The 14751-nt window shown below is 45.4% G+C and overlaps 1 protein-coding gene across 3 annotated transcripts; it reads right to left on the bottom strand.

Annotated features, from left to right (window-relative positions):
• LOC115207250 (ubiquitin-conjugating enzyme E2 J2) lies at positions 1–14028 on the bottom strand. 3 transcript variants are annotated; one of them, XM_029774224.1, is made up of 7 exons: positions 13885–14028; positions 12637–12767; positions 11649–11689; positions 11308–11410; positions 3219–3357; positions 1742–1822; positions 1–1308 (listed from the first exon to the last, which is right to left on the bottom strand). In XM_029774224.1, the coding sequence occupies exons 1-7, from the start codon at positions 13885–13887 to the stop codon at positions 1018–1020; spliced, it is 789 nt and encodes a 262-aa protein (XP_029630084.1). In that variant the 5' UTR covers positions 13888–14028; the 3' UTR covers positions 1–1017. The 3 variants fall into 3 exon arrangements, with proteins under 3 accessions (XP_029630084.1, XP_029630085.1, XP_029630086.1); XM_029774225.1 differs by lacking the exon at positions 13885–14028 and adding an exon at positions 13763–13852; XM_029774226.1 differs by lacking the exon at positions 13885–14028 and having other exon boundaries at positions 11630–11689; positions 12637–12762.
• Positions 14029–14751: the final 723 nt, after the last annotated feature.

Raw genomic sequence — 14751 nt, 5'->3', positions numbered from 1 at the left:
GGTTTTATCGTGTTGTTATTGATAATACTCATATTGATGATAATATTGATGAGCCTAATTAAAATAAATAAATACAAAATGCCATATGAGTTTCAGTTGAACATTGGTTTGAGACTCAGAACAGCCAGCTGTCCCTGGGGACAGCAGACCGTCCCTGGCCGTCCCTGGGGACAGCAGACCGTCCCTGGCCGTCCCAGGGGACAGCAGACCGTCCCTGGCCGTCCCAGGGGACAGCAGACCGTCCCTGGCCGTCCCTGGGGACAGCAGACCGTCCCTGGCCGTCCCAGGGGACAGCAGACCGTCACTGGCCGTCCCTGGGGACAGCAGACCGTCCCTGGCCGTCCCTGGGGACAGCAGAACGTCCCTGGCTGTCCCTGGGGACAGCAGACCGTCCCTGGGGACAGCAGACCGTCCTTGGGGACACCTGAAGAGAGGATATCTTGGGGGTGGAGTCTGTTTGTCTTACAGGTGACACAGAAGGGGAACACTTAATATTGTTCTCCCCGGCAACAGAGAGCTATCCATCTCCACTTAAGACCTCCTACATAAAACTGGAACAGGCAGAACAGAAACATGGTTCCAAATTCCACATGATTCTTTACAGGGATCAACCAACATGGCGGCACAACAGATAGAATTGATCTAGCACACAGACGCCGACAACACGGCAGATTCAGAGAAATTATGTGGAGAAGAACAATGAATTAAGCCTACGGTCAACATGGCTGTCAAGCCACATTGCTATACAATATAACGTTGCTTTTCACAGAGAATCACCAATCTACCTTAACTTAAATTTCTATGCTTCCCTATACAACCCATGAGTCAAGAACTTCCACCTGGTCTCTGGGTCATAAGCACAGAGAGGATCAAAAACCAACCCCGTTCCATTCATTCCCCCCATACCCCCACCTCCTCCAGGTGGGTGCCCCCCCCCCCCCGCATGTTTAAATCCTCTAATAGTCCTGTAACTGGCCCGAGGGTTAACTGTCCCCTTTTCTTCAGCTCTCTCCTCTCTCACTCCTGGGCGATGCTCCGCAGCACGTACTTCACCGTGTAGGCAAATGCAGCGAACCCCACGATCACAAACAGGTTAGCCAAGGCCCCGCCAAGCAGTCCGTGATTCCGATTGGGCTGCTGTAGGCCTGGGGCGAGCATTGCAGGGCCCAAGGGGGCATGGCCTCCGTTGAGGGCGGGGATTTCGTAGTTGCCGTGGTGAAAGTCGCCGTCGGGAACCACGTCTGGGAGGGGGAGGGGCTGGGGGCGGGAGCTCAACTCCTCCTGGGCCTTCTGCTTCTGCTTGATCTCCTGGAGAGAGGGAGTGAGGGGAGAGGGAGAGGGAGGGAAGAGAGAGAGGGAGAGAAGAGAGAGAGGGAGGGAAAAGAGAGGTGAGGGTTGGAAGAGAGAAAAGGAGGGAGGGAGGGAAGAGAGAGAGGGAGGGAGGGAAGAGAGAGAGGGAGGGAAAAGAGAGGTGAGGGAGGGAAGAGAGAAATGGAGGGAGGGAGGGAAGAGAGAGAGGGAGAGGGAGAGAAGAGAGAGAGGGAGAGAAGAGAGAGAGGGAGGGAAGAGAGAGAGAAGAGAGAGAGGGAGGGAAAATAGAGGTGAGGGTTGGAAGAGAGAAATGGAGGGAAGAGAGAGCGGAGAGAAGGATAGGAGTCAGTCAGTAGATGAAGTAATGCTACTCACTAGTTTGTTTTGACATAGTATCTGTGTTTAGTCAATTATATCAAGTCAGACTCACATCGACTGCATCAGGAAACAGTTCACAGAACACCTTGTCCTTCAGGTTGAAAGTCAAACTCTGGGCCGACAGCTGTCTTTTCTGGAGGAAATAAATAAAACAAGAAATAGCCAAAGGAGCAACAATCATTCAGAAAATAAGGCAAACAATACCAACAACACAGTCATTCATCTTAACTACTATATGACTAACAGCTGTCCACACACAGTCATTCATCCTAACTATTATATGACTAACATTACATTCACATCTGCATTAGAACCTGACAAAATGTCAATAAACAGGACTCCAAGACCATGACCTTTGACCTTCCAACAAGACAACATCTCAGATCTCTCCAGAGACGTTCGATCAGGGTTCAGGTCCGGGCTCTGACTTGTCCCGAAGCCACTCTTGCGTTGTCTTGGCTGTCTGCTTAGGGTCGTTGTCCTGTTTTGAAGGTGAACCGTCGCCCCCAGTCTGAGGTCCGGAGCGCTCTGGAGCAGGTTTTCATCAAGGATCTCTCTGTACTTTGCTCGGTTCATCTTTCCTTTGATCCTGACTAGTCTCCCAGTCCCTGCTGCTGAAAACATCACCACAGCATGATGCTGCCACCACCATGCTTCACCGTAGGGATGGTGCCTGGTTTCCTCCAGACGTGACACTTGGTATTCAGGCCAAAGAGTTCAATCTTGATTTCATCAGACCAGAGAATCTTGTTTCTCATGGTCTGAGAGTCCTTTAGGAGCCGTTTGGCAAACTCCAAGTGGGCTGTCATGTGCCTTTTACTGATGAGTGGCTTCCGTCTGGCCACTCTACCATAAAGGCCTGATTGGTGGAGTGCTGCAGAGATGGTTGTCCTTCAGGAAGGTTCTCCCATCTCCACAGAGGAACTCTGGAGCTCTGTCAGAGTGACCACTGGGTTCTTGGTCACCTCCATGACCAAGGCCATTCTCCCTCAACTGCTCAGTTTGGCTGGGGGGCCAGCTCTAGGAAGAGTCTTGGTGGTTCAATCCCATTTAACAATGATGGAGGCCACTGTGTTCTTGGGGACCTTCAATGCTGCAGACATTTTTTGGTACCCTTCCCCAAATCTGTGCCTCGACACAATCCTGTCTCGGAGCTCTACGGACAACTACTTCGACTTCATGGCTTGGTTTTTGCTCTGACATGCTCTGTCAACTGTGGGACCTTATATAGACATTTTTATGCCTTTCCAAATCATGTCCAATCAATTGAATTTACCACAGGTGGACTCCAATCAAGTTGTAGAAACATCTCAAGGATGATCAATGGAAACAGGATGCACCTGAGTTAAATTTAGATTCTCATAGCAAACGGTCTGAATACGTATGTAAATACAGTATTTCATTTTTTGTTCATAAATTTACAAAAATGTCTAAAAACCTGTTTTCGCCTTTGTCATGTTGAGGTGTTGTGTGTAGATTGATGAGGATTTTTGAAGTCAGTCATACTAAGGTCAGTAATACCAACTCACAGTGTAGTCGGAGGTCTCGATACTGCCCAGAGTGGGGCCTTTCTCCACCATGAAGCTGAGTAGGCCTGTCAGGATGGTGGAGACGGACCAGGCTGGGTTCCACGTGTCCGGGTGGAAATCAGTGATGGACAGACATAACCTGGGGGAAGAGACAGATCGTCCTTTACACTCAGCCAGGAGGGGGAAGGAAGAGACAGACCGTCCTTTACACACTCAGCCAGGAGGGGGAAGGAAGAGACAGATCGTCCTTTACACACTCAGCCAGGAGGGGGAAGGAAGAGACAGACCGTCCTTTACACACTCAGCCAGGAGGGGGAAGGAAGAGACAGATCGTCCTTTACACACTCAGCCAGGAGGGGGAAGGAAGAGACAGACCGTCCTTTACACACTCAGCCAGGAGGGGGAAGAGACAGACCGTCCTTTACACACTCAGCCAGGAGGGGGAAGAGACAGATCGTCCTTTACACACTCAGCCAGGAGGGGGAAGGAAGAGACAGACCGTCCTTTACACACTCAGCCAGGAGGGGGAAGAGACAGACCGTCCTTTACACACTCAGTCAGGAGGGGAAAGGAAGAGACAGACCGTCCTTTACACACTCAGCCAGGAGGGGAAAGGAAGAGACAGACCGTCCTTTACACACTCAGCCAGGAGGGGGAAGAGACAGACCGTCCTTTACACACTCAGTCAGGAGGGGAAAGGAAGAGACAGACCGTCCTTTACACACTCCGTCAGGAGGGGGAAGAGACATATCGTGACACACTCAGGAAAAGACAGCAGGAAATGGATGAAATGATTTAACAGAAGACATTTCCATAGTTTGAACCCTGAGACTAAAATACACCCATTTATGATATGTACTTAGATCCATGGTGAAGTTTTAATGTCACGAGCACAAGTACAGTGAAATGCCTTTCTTTCAGCTCAAAACCCAACAATGGAGTAATGATTTATAACTAAAAACAACAAGGTAGAACAAATCAAAAGAAAACAATAGAGTAAGTAAGTTACACTATACATACACACAAAAGTATGTGGACACGACTTCAAATGAGTGGATTTGGCTACTTCAGTCACACCCGTTACTGACAGGTGTATAAAATTAAGCACATTTCTGCCCTGCTAGAGTTGCCACCGGTCAACTGTAAGTGCTGTTAACGCCAAGGAGCAACAACGGCTCAGCAACGAAGTGGTAGGCCACACAAGCTCACAGAACGGGACCGCAGAGTGCTGAAGCTCGTAAAAATGGTCTGTCCTCTGTTTCAACACTCACTACTGAGTTTCAAACTGCCTCTGGAAGCAACGTCAGGACAATAACTTTTCCTCGGGAGCTTCAAGAAATGGGTTTCCATGGACGAGCAGCCGCTCACAAGCCTAAGAACACCATGCGCAATGCCAAGCGTCTCCTGGAGTGGTGTAAAGCTCGGTGGCATTGGACTCTGGAGCAGTAGAAACATGTTCTCACTTCACCATCTTGGCAGTCAGACGGACAAATCTGGGTTTGGCGGATGCCAGGAGAATGTTATCTGCCCCAATGAATAGTGCCAACTGTAAAGTTTGGTGGAGGAGGAATAATGGTCTAGGGCTGACATTCTAGACTATTCTGTGCTTCCAACTTTGTGGCAACAGTTTGGGGGAGGCCCTGTTTCAGCATGACAACGCCCCCCGTGCACAAAGCGACGTCCATACAGAAATTGTTTGTCGAGATCGGTGTGGAAGAACTTGACTGGCCTGCACAGAGCCCTGATCTCAACCCCATCTAGCATTCCTTTGGGTTGAATTGAAACGCCGACTGCGAACCAGGCCTAATCGCCCAACATCAGTGCCCCGACCTCACTAATGCTTGTGGCTGAATGGAAGCAAGTCCCCTGCAGCAATGTTCCAACATCTAGTGGAAAGCCTTCCCAGAAGAGTGGAGGCTGTTATAGCAGCAAAGGGGGAGGGGGACCAACTCCATATTAATAACCATGATTTTGGAATGAGATGTTCGACGAGCAGGTGTCCACATACGTTTGGTCACGTAGTGTATATAAAGGGTCAGTTCCAATACCATATTTACAAATGTGCAGGGATACTGGAGAGTTGGAGGTAGAGACACTGTCTTCAAAAAGTATTCATATCCCGTGACATTTTTATGTGTTAGTCTGAATTCCAAATTGATTAAATATAGTTTCTCACTCATCTACACACAATACCCCATAACAACAATGTGAAAACATGTTGTTTTTTTATACATTTTTGCAAATTTATTGAAAATGAAATACAGAAATATCTCATTTACCTATGTATTCACATCCCTGAGTCAATACTTTGTAGAGGCACCTTCGGAAGGCGATTACAGCTTTGAGTCGTCTTGGGCATCGATCAGCTCTGTACATCTGGATTTGGGAATTTTCTCCTTCCTTTTTCTTCTTACTTGCAGATTTTCTGAAGCCCGAAAATAAATAATTACAATTCCCTTCTCCCGACTGTCAATCGCCGTGCTCCAAAGCACCTCTCACTCACAGCAGGGCTCTCTTAGATATCTTAATTGTTATTAGCTAATGTCCGTCACGTGATTCGGTCCCTTTCACAGGCATCACAACTCCAACGTAGGCTACAAGAGACATCGGGAATGCAATGGCTCGCGTCCTTATTGAACTGTCCACATTGACTTTTCGTCAATAATCAGTAACGAACAGCATTAGCCTGTCAATCTACTATCCTCCATAGTACAAAAGATGACCTCTGTGCTGTGTGTGTGTGTGTGTGTATACACATACATACATATATACACAACCGGTCAAAAGTTTTTGAACACCTACTCATATCTTCTGTATACCACCCCTACCTTCTCACAACACAACTGATTGGCTCAAACACATTAAGAAGGAAAGAAATTCCACAAATTAACTTTTAACGAGGCACACCTGTTCATTGAAATGCATTCCAGGTCACTACCTCATGAAGCTGGTTGAGAGAATGCCAAGAGTGTGAAAAGCTGTTATCAAGGCAAAGGGTGGCTACTTTGAAGAATCTCAAATATAAAATATATTTTAATTTGTTTAACACTTCTTTGGTTACTACATGATTCCATATGTATTATTTCATAGTTTTGATGTCTTCTCTATTAGTCTACAATGTAGAAAATAGTAAAAATAAGGAAAAACCCTTGAATGAGTAGGTTTGTCCAAACTTTTGACTGGTACTGTATATGTAATTCAAAGTCTCATTAAAAAGTTTATTTTACATTTTCAGGTGCCTCTCTCATGTCAACATCTGCAGCCAATACAAATAGGCTATCACGTACAGTTTGACATGTCCGCTAGACTAATTATTTACTTACATCGACGGGTTCTGATTTATGAAATATCCTTGTTCGTGTTACTGAGGGGAATGCAGAACGTTTACATTCTGTCAGAACATGTTACTGTTAGACATCCTATGGAAAGGAGAAGGGCCAGTTGGCTTGTAATTTGAAAACACTTGTTACACCAGAAGATAATGGTTATCTGTAGGAGGAATGGTGGGGGGTGAATTAAGGTTGGATATGAGCCAGGGGCTTGGAACAGTTACTAATTAAGGGAAAGGCAATCACATGGTTATAGTCACTGATTAGGGTGGAATGGGGCCAGAGGTCACATAAAGGGAACAGTTTATTACCTTAACTTCCTGCCTAGCATTAAATATCAAATCAAGCTTTATTTGTCACATGCGTCGAGTACATCAAGTGTAGACTTCACTGTGAAATTCAGACTTTAGAAGCCCTTAACCAACAGTGCAGTTCAACAAAAAGAAAATATTCACCAAGTAGACTAAAATAAAAAGTAATAATAAAAAGTAACACAATAAGAATAACAATAACGAGGCTCTATACAGGGTATTACGGTACAGAGTCAATGTGGAGGCTATATACAGGGTATTACGGTACAGAGTCAATGTGGAGGCTATATACAGGGTATTACGGTACAGAGTCAATGTGGAGGCTATATACAGGGTATTACGGTACAGAGTCAATGTGGAGGCTATATACAGGGGGTACCAGTACCGAGTCAGTGTGCAGGGGTACAGGCTAGTTGTACATGTAGGTGAAGTGACTATGTATAGATAACAAACAGCGAGTAGCAGCAGCGTACAGGGGGGGGGGGGTCAATGTAAATTGTCCGGTGGCGATTTTTATGAATTGTTCAGCAGTCTAACGGCTTGGGGGTAGAAGCTGTTGATGAGCCTTTTGGTCCTAGACTTGGCGATCCGGTACCGCTTGCCGTGAGGTAGCAGAGAAAACAGTCTATAACTTGGGTGACTGGAGTCTGACAATTTTATGGGCTTTCCTCTGAATCCGCCTATTATATAGGTCCTGGATGGCAGGAAGCTTGGCCCCAGTGATGTACTGGGTCGTTCGCACTACCCTCTGTAGCGCCTCACGGTCAGATGCCGAGCAGTTACCATACCAGGCGGTGATGCAACTGGTCAGGCTGCTCTCTATGGTGCAGCTGTAGAACCTTTTGAGGATCAGGGGGCCCATGCCAAATCTTTTCAGTCTCCTGAGGGAGATTAGGTTCTCGTGCCCTCTTTACGACTGTCTTGGTGTGCTTGGACCATGATAGTTTGGTGGTGATGTGGACACCAAGGAACTTGAAACTCTCGACCCGCTCCACTACAGCCCCGTCGATGTTAATGGGGGCCTGTTCGGCCCGCCTTATCCTGTAGTCCACGATAAGCTCCTTTGTCTTGCTCACATTGAGGTGAAAGGTGGTTGTCCTGGCACCACACTGCCAGTTCTCTGACCACCTCCCTATAGGCCGGCTAATCTTTGTCGGTGCTCAGGCCTACCACTGTTGTGTCATCAGCAAACTTAATGATGGTGTCGGAGACGTGTTTGGCCATGCATTCGTGGGTGAACAGGGAGTACAACAGGGGACTAAGTACACACCCGAGGGTCCCAGTGTTGAGGATCAGGGTGGCAGACGTATTGTTGCCTACTCTTACCATATGGGGGCAGCCCGTAAGGATGTCCATGATCCAGTTGCAGAGGGAGGTGTTTAGTCCCAGGATCACTAGCTTAGTGATGAGCTTCGTGGGCACTATGGTGTTGAACGCTGAGCTGTAGTCGATGAACAGCATTCTCACATAGATGTTCCTTTTGTCCCGGTGAGAAGGGCGGTGTGGAGTGCGATTGAGATTACGTCATCTGTGTATCTGTTGGGACGATATGCGAATTGGAGTGGGTCTAGGGTGTCCGGGAGGATGCTGTTGATGTGAGCCATGACCAGCTTTTCAAAGCATTTCATGGCTACAGACGTGAGTTCTACGGGTCAGTAGTCATTTAGGCAGGTTACCTTCGCTTCCTTGGGTACAGAGACTATGGTGGTCTGCTTGAAACATGTAGGCATTACAGCCTCGGTCAGGGAGAGGTTGAAAATGTCAGTGAAGACACTTGACAGTTGGTCTGCGCATGCTTTGAGTACACTTCCTGGTAATCCATCTGGCCGAGCCGCTTTGTGAATGTTGACCTGTGTAAAGTTTTTGTTCACATTGGCTACCGAGAGCATTATCACACAGTCATCCAGAACAGCTGGTGCTCTTGTGCATGCTTCAGTGTTGCTTGCCTTGAAGCGAGCATAAAAGGCATTTAGCTTGTCTGGTAGGCTCACGTCACTGAGCAGCTCGCTTCTGGGTTTCCCTTTGTAGTCCGTAATAGTTTTCAAGCCCTGCCACATCCGACAAGCGTCAGAGCAGGTGTAGTAGGATTCAATCTTAGTCCTGTATTGATGCTTTGCTTGTTTGATGGTTCATCTGAGGGCATAGCGGGATTTCTTATAAGCATCCGGATTACTCTCCCGCTCCTTGAAAGCGGCAGCTCTACCCTTTAGCTCGATGCGGATGTTGCCTGTAATCCATGGCTTCTGGTTGGGATATGTACGTACAGTCACTGTGGTGATGACGTCATCAATGCACTTATTGATGAAGCTGATGACTGATGTGGTGTATTCCTCAATGCCAGTGGATGAATCCCGAAACATATTCCAGTCTGTGCTAGCAAAACAGTCCTGTAGCGTAGCATCCGCGTCATTTGACCAGTTCCATATTGAGCGAGTCACTGGTACTTCCTGCTTTAGTTTTTGCTTGTAAGCAGGAATCAGGAGGATAGAATTGTGGTCAGATTTGCCAAATGGAGGGCGAGGGAGAGCTTTGTATTCATCTCTGTGTGTGGAGTAAAGGTGGTCTAGGATTTTTATTCCCCTGGTTGCACATATGACATGCTGGTAAAAATTTGGTAAAACTGATTTAAGTTTGCCTGCATTAAAGCCCCCGGCCACTAGGAGTGCTGCTTCTGGGTGAGCATTTTCTTCTTTGCTTATTACATTATAGAGTTGGTTGAGAGCGGGCTTAGTGCCAGCTTCGCTTTGTGGTGGTAAATAGATGGCTATGAATAATACAGATGAGAACTCTCTTGGTAGATAGTGTGGTCCACAGCTTATCATAAGGTATTCTACCTCAGGTGAGCAATACCTCGAGACTTCTTTAAAATTATACATCGCGCACCAGCTGTTATTGACAAATAGAAACATACCCCCACCCTAGTCTTACCAGAGGTAGCGTCTCTGTTCTGCCGGTGCATGGAAAATCCCGCCAGCTCTATATTGTCAGTTTCTTCGTTCTGCCACGTCTCGGTGAAACGTAAGATGTTACAGTTTTTAATGTCCCGTTGTTAGGATAATCTTAATAGTAGGTCATCAATTTTATTTTATAACGATTGCAGGTCAGCAAGGAGAATGGAAGGCATTGGGAGTTTACTCGCTTGCCTCCGGCTTCTCAGAAAGATCCCCGATCTGCGTCCCCTTTTCTGGCGTATTTTCTTCACGCAAAAGGCGTGGATCTGGGCCTGTTCCAGTGAAAGCAGGATATCCTTCTCGTCGGACTCGTTAAAGGAAAAAGTTTCTTCCAGTCCACAGTGAGTAATCGCTTTTCTGATGTCCACACGTTCTTTTCGGTCATAAGAGATGGTAGCAGCAACATTATGTACACAATAAGTAAAAAAAATAAGTTACACAAAACGCAATTATTATAATTTTTTTTAAATAGCACAATTGGTTGGGAGAATGTAAAATGTCAGCCATGTTCTTCGGGCGCCATCTTGTCTTTCTAAAGATGGAATGTTTTTGAGAAAAGGAGTGATGAGGAATTAAAATGGGTAGAGTAACAGTGGTCTAGGACTTTATCGCCCCCTAGTGGTGAAAGAAGTTGGGCATCACGTTTCTTAACGACGTGGAATAAAAATGGCCAACAACCAGAACAGCAGACTCCGGGTGTAAGTGTTCGTGCTTGTTTATAGCCTCGTACAGTTGGTTAAATGCCATCCTGTTATTTTTCGTGTCCTGAGGTGGAATCACAGTCATGATAACAGATGTAAACTCCCACAGGAAGTAGAAGGGTCGGCATTTGACCATCAGGTATTCCCGAGACGGGTGAACAATAGGTCGAGACTTCCACCCGCAGACACCATTTGTTGTTTGTTGATGAAGAGGGAAACCACTTCCCCCTCTCGATTTCACTGACTTCACTCAGTCCTGTCCGCTCGGTGAATGGAGAAAATCCATCGAGTTGCATAGCCATTGAGGGTCTCGTCCAAAAACCATGTTTCAGAAAAGCAGAGAATATTCCAGTTACGAGAGTCACGTTGGTAGCCAGTCAAAAGTCAGAGGTCATGCATCTTATTATCAAGTGACTGGCCAATAGAATGGAAGGTAGAGGTGGCTCTCCCTTCGCCTTAACCTCACCAGAACTCCTCCTCTCTTGTCTACGTAACGCCGGCGTTTCCTCTTGGATCCCCCGAAAATTGAGGAATTACATAAAGAGCCAAGGGCAGATCACTCGAAGCCGAAAGTGAGGTAAGTAACCGCCGATCTTTACATTCAAAAGTTATTGTCGGTTATAAATTATAGCGGATACATTTCAGGAAAATAATATGAAAATAAAACACCAAAAGAATCAGAAAAAAGCTAAGTTGGGTTGGCACTCATAAAACGGTGGCTATACAGTACGGCGCCATCTTCATAGTATCTTCTAGTACTGTACGTTCACATGCATTCTGGGTAATTTGATTCTTACCTTGTGTTACACTTAAATCTCCCGTTTGGTGTGATCATGTAGATGCTGGGTGGTTTAAAAGGGAAGTCCCGAGGGAATATTAATTTGCCGTGATAATATCCCCCTGTGGAACAAAGGACCAAGACATTCAATCACTTAAAACGGACAATCTAGTATAAAACACAATATTGTCGAAAATGAATCCATCATTCTGAAAATCTAAGCAAATCAAAAAAGGAACATTCTGAACAATTTAGTCAGACACAGAATTAAAAGGACAATATCCCACCAGTTAGTACGGGATCATTTAAAAGTGATATTATTCAGAGAACTGTGAACTTACGTAAAGTGAAATTATTTACCTTCGTATGGGGTCTTCTCAGGACCTCGAACAACATAGTGCCTGGAGATAAGAGGGAAGAAAAAGCACTTCATGGAAAACACAATTGAGTAGTACCACTTTAAGAACACAACCATTACTGATTTAGTTAACAAATGTCTACTATTCATTCACACTATAAAGATCCTGTTACAATTCAATACATGTTTTTCCACAGAGACCTCGGGTGCATCTCAATAGTCTAATGAAGTAGCTTCCTTGCATCCTCCTCCTTCTGGTCTCATTTCCTTCATTTACCCTGACTCAGAAGAACTGGGACAGGTAAAAAGTACATTCACAGGATGAAATCACCATCATCCAGTTTCACCTTCTGTTTTCAGATCAGTGCAGATGAAGGAGAAAGGAGACAAGGTGAGGATTGAGGAAGCCACTCATCACTCCAAATGGCCCGTACCCTTTAAGATCATAATGAATAAGATTACATGGACAGGAGGACCTGAACCTAGATCAGCACTCCTACTCTAATACCCTTTCAATATATGTGTGTGTGAGTGAGAGTGAGAGTGAGAGAGAGAGAGAGAGAGAGAGAGAGAGAGAGAGAGAGAGAGGAGCAAGTGAGTGGAGAGAGAGAAAGTGAGAGTGGAGTGAGTGGAGAGAGAGAGAGTGAGTGGAGCAAGTGAGTGGAGAGAGAGAAAGTGAGAGTGGAGTGAGTGGAGAGAGAGAGTGGAGAGAGAGAGAAAGTGAGAGTGGAGTGAGTGGAGAGAGAGAGTGAGTGGAGAGAGAGAGTGAGTGAGTGGAGAGAGAGAGTGAGAGAGTGTGAGTGAGTGAGTGGAGAGAGAGAGTGAGTGGAGAGAGAGAGTGAGTGAGTGGAGAGAGTGTGAGAGAGTGACTGGAGTGAGTGAGTGGAGAGAGAGTGAGTGAGTAGAGAGAGAGTGAGTAGAGTGAGTGAGTGGAGAGAGAGTGAGTGGAGAGAGAGTGAGTGGAGAGAGAGAGAGAGAGAGAATCCTTACCATTCGAGGATATTAGATGGTAGGGGTTCAGCACAGATGTAAGGCACAGGGTCTTTCTTTATCCTGAGGTAGTCCTGTTTCAGTCTCTGGGTGGCTGTGGTCGGTGCCCTCTTATTCCCGTTGCTGTTCATCTGAGATGACAGACAGACAGACAGACAGACAGACAGACAGACAGACAGACAGACAGACAGACAGACAGACAGACAGACAGACAGACAGTTCGTTAGATAACAGGCACCACACATATTGTTAACTAGAAACTACAGTATATCACCCAATTATCTTTACAATCATAAGCCAGCAGTAATGTTTTTCTTTGTGTCAAGGACATAAAGATACTAACTCACACCCAATTATGAGTGGGTGGTTTGACACCCAACCGATCATAACAAGCAGGTGTCAAAGTTCATGTTACGGATAATAAAATCTGCCAATATATTTTATGTCAAGTAAGCTAAACAAATGTCACTTATCAAATGTTGACACACACACACACACACACACACACACACAGAGAGAGAGAGAGAGCTAGGCTGTCACATAGTTAACAGCATGACAGATGGGAGTTAAGAGGATTTATTTGGGAGCTACTGTAGCTTGGCATCATCAGTAGATGAATTTCATGTTACATGATATCAGATAGTTAACAACGCAATTTAAGATCAATTGGCTAACGTTACTTAGCTAGCTACCAAGGAAAGTAAACAAACCAGCTAACTAGCTGTATCTAATGTTAGCTAGCTACCAAGGAAAGTAAACAAACCAGGGCTAACTAGCTGTATCTAGTGTTAGCTAGCTACCAAGGAAAGTAAACAAACCAGCTAACTAGCTGTATCTAATGTTAACTAGCTAGCTACACACACACACACGTCTCCATGGCTTGGTGGCTAACGTTAGCTCCGACGTGCTGTTCAAAACATAACAAAACCAGCTAACTTAGCTAGCAAGCTTGCCAGGATAGCTCGTTACGTGTTGGGTAACCGTAAAATAAACACCATTTCCAGTGTCTTTCAAATGGCTCACGGGGAAAAAAAACCTTGATTATGGCCAAGAATTAGTTAGTATACTTTGTGATACCTACACAGACGTATGCCAATGTACACAAGACTGTTATTTAGCTACGTACCTAGCTAGATATGTAACGTTAGACAGCTAATAATGTTACCGCTGCATCGACAAAATGAACAGCTAGCCTCTTCTCCACAAAAACAACAACAACGATAAACGATTAGATATATGTATAAACACCATAGAGAAAGCTTCCTCTTTAGAGAACCCGGTGAAGGTATTTCTTTTGTGGAAAGAAGTGGCGTTTCTGTTGACAAAATCCTAAATAAATTGGTGGTAAAACAGTGAGGTTTCGGACGCTCCGCCCGTTTCGCGACGGTCTCCTAACTCTATGGTATTACAAGCGGTCCGCAAACAGACGCTAGAGGGGCATGACGCCACCTACTGTTTGGGGGGGAAACTGAGGTACTTTAATAAAAACCAGGGAAACCATACCCATACTACCCCCACCCCAAAAAAAACTACAAAAACTAAAATAAATTTACTCCTTTATTCTAATTCGAATGTCTACTCTGATCCCTACAGGCTCAATCAATATTCATACAATATTACAATATTCCCTGCAATTTGCCACAATAGCCTTTTGGCCTCTGTCTAAACTGTAATGGGACAGTCTCAGTGTTCACGCCGGAAATTTGCAAAAATTCCCACAACGTTAAATTTTACGCTCACAAGACCTAAAATTTGCTCAATGCTCCCAAATATTTGAGGGAAACATTACTTACAGGGCATTCCTGGAATTCTCATATACCCCAGCTTAACATTTTGTCGAAGGAGACTCTTCATCAAATAGCGATAGCACCGAAAGGCTTTCCTCGTTCCATTCATTGATTATTCAGTTCAATCGAAGTGCATTCACTGCTCCTGGTACCTGTTGCTTTAGATTGTCAACCTCATGACACCCTTTTAATCGTTACCCTGTTCAGAAAATCAAAGCTTTCTACTTCATTCTACAAATAATTCCCTGAGACACAATGCACTTTTATTTTGTTCTTCTGACATACTATAAATCAACACCATACCACTCCTGGTCACTTTAATGGACTC

This window comes from Salmo trutta, chromosome 14, assembly GCF_901001165.1.
Source record: "Salmo trutta chromosome 14, fSalTru1.1, whole genome shotgun sequence".
NCBI lineage: Eukaryota > Metazoa > Chordata > Actinopteri > Salmoniformes > Salmonidae > Salmo > Salmo trutta.
Note: the sequence above shows the minus strand (reverse complement) of the source record. Positions and strands in the feature narration are given on the sequence as shown.

Coding starts and splice junctions, on each gene's coding strand:
- LOC115207250 (XM_029774224.1), bottom strand. Junction 11,690..12,636: donor CCATCTAATATCCTCGAATG/GTAAGGATTCTC, acceptor TCTTATCTCCAG/GCACTATGTTGTTCGAGGTC. Junction 1,823..3,218: donor TCGAGACCTCCGACTACACT/GTGAGTTGGTAT, acceptor TATTTCCTCCAG/AAAAGACAGCTGTCGGCCCA.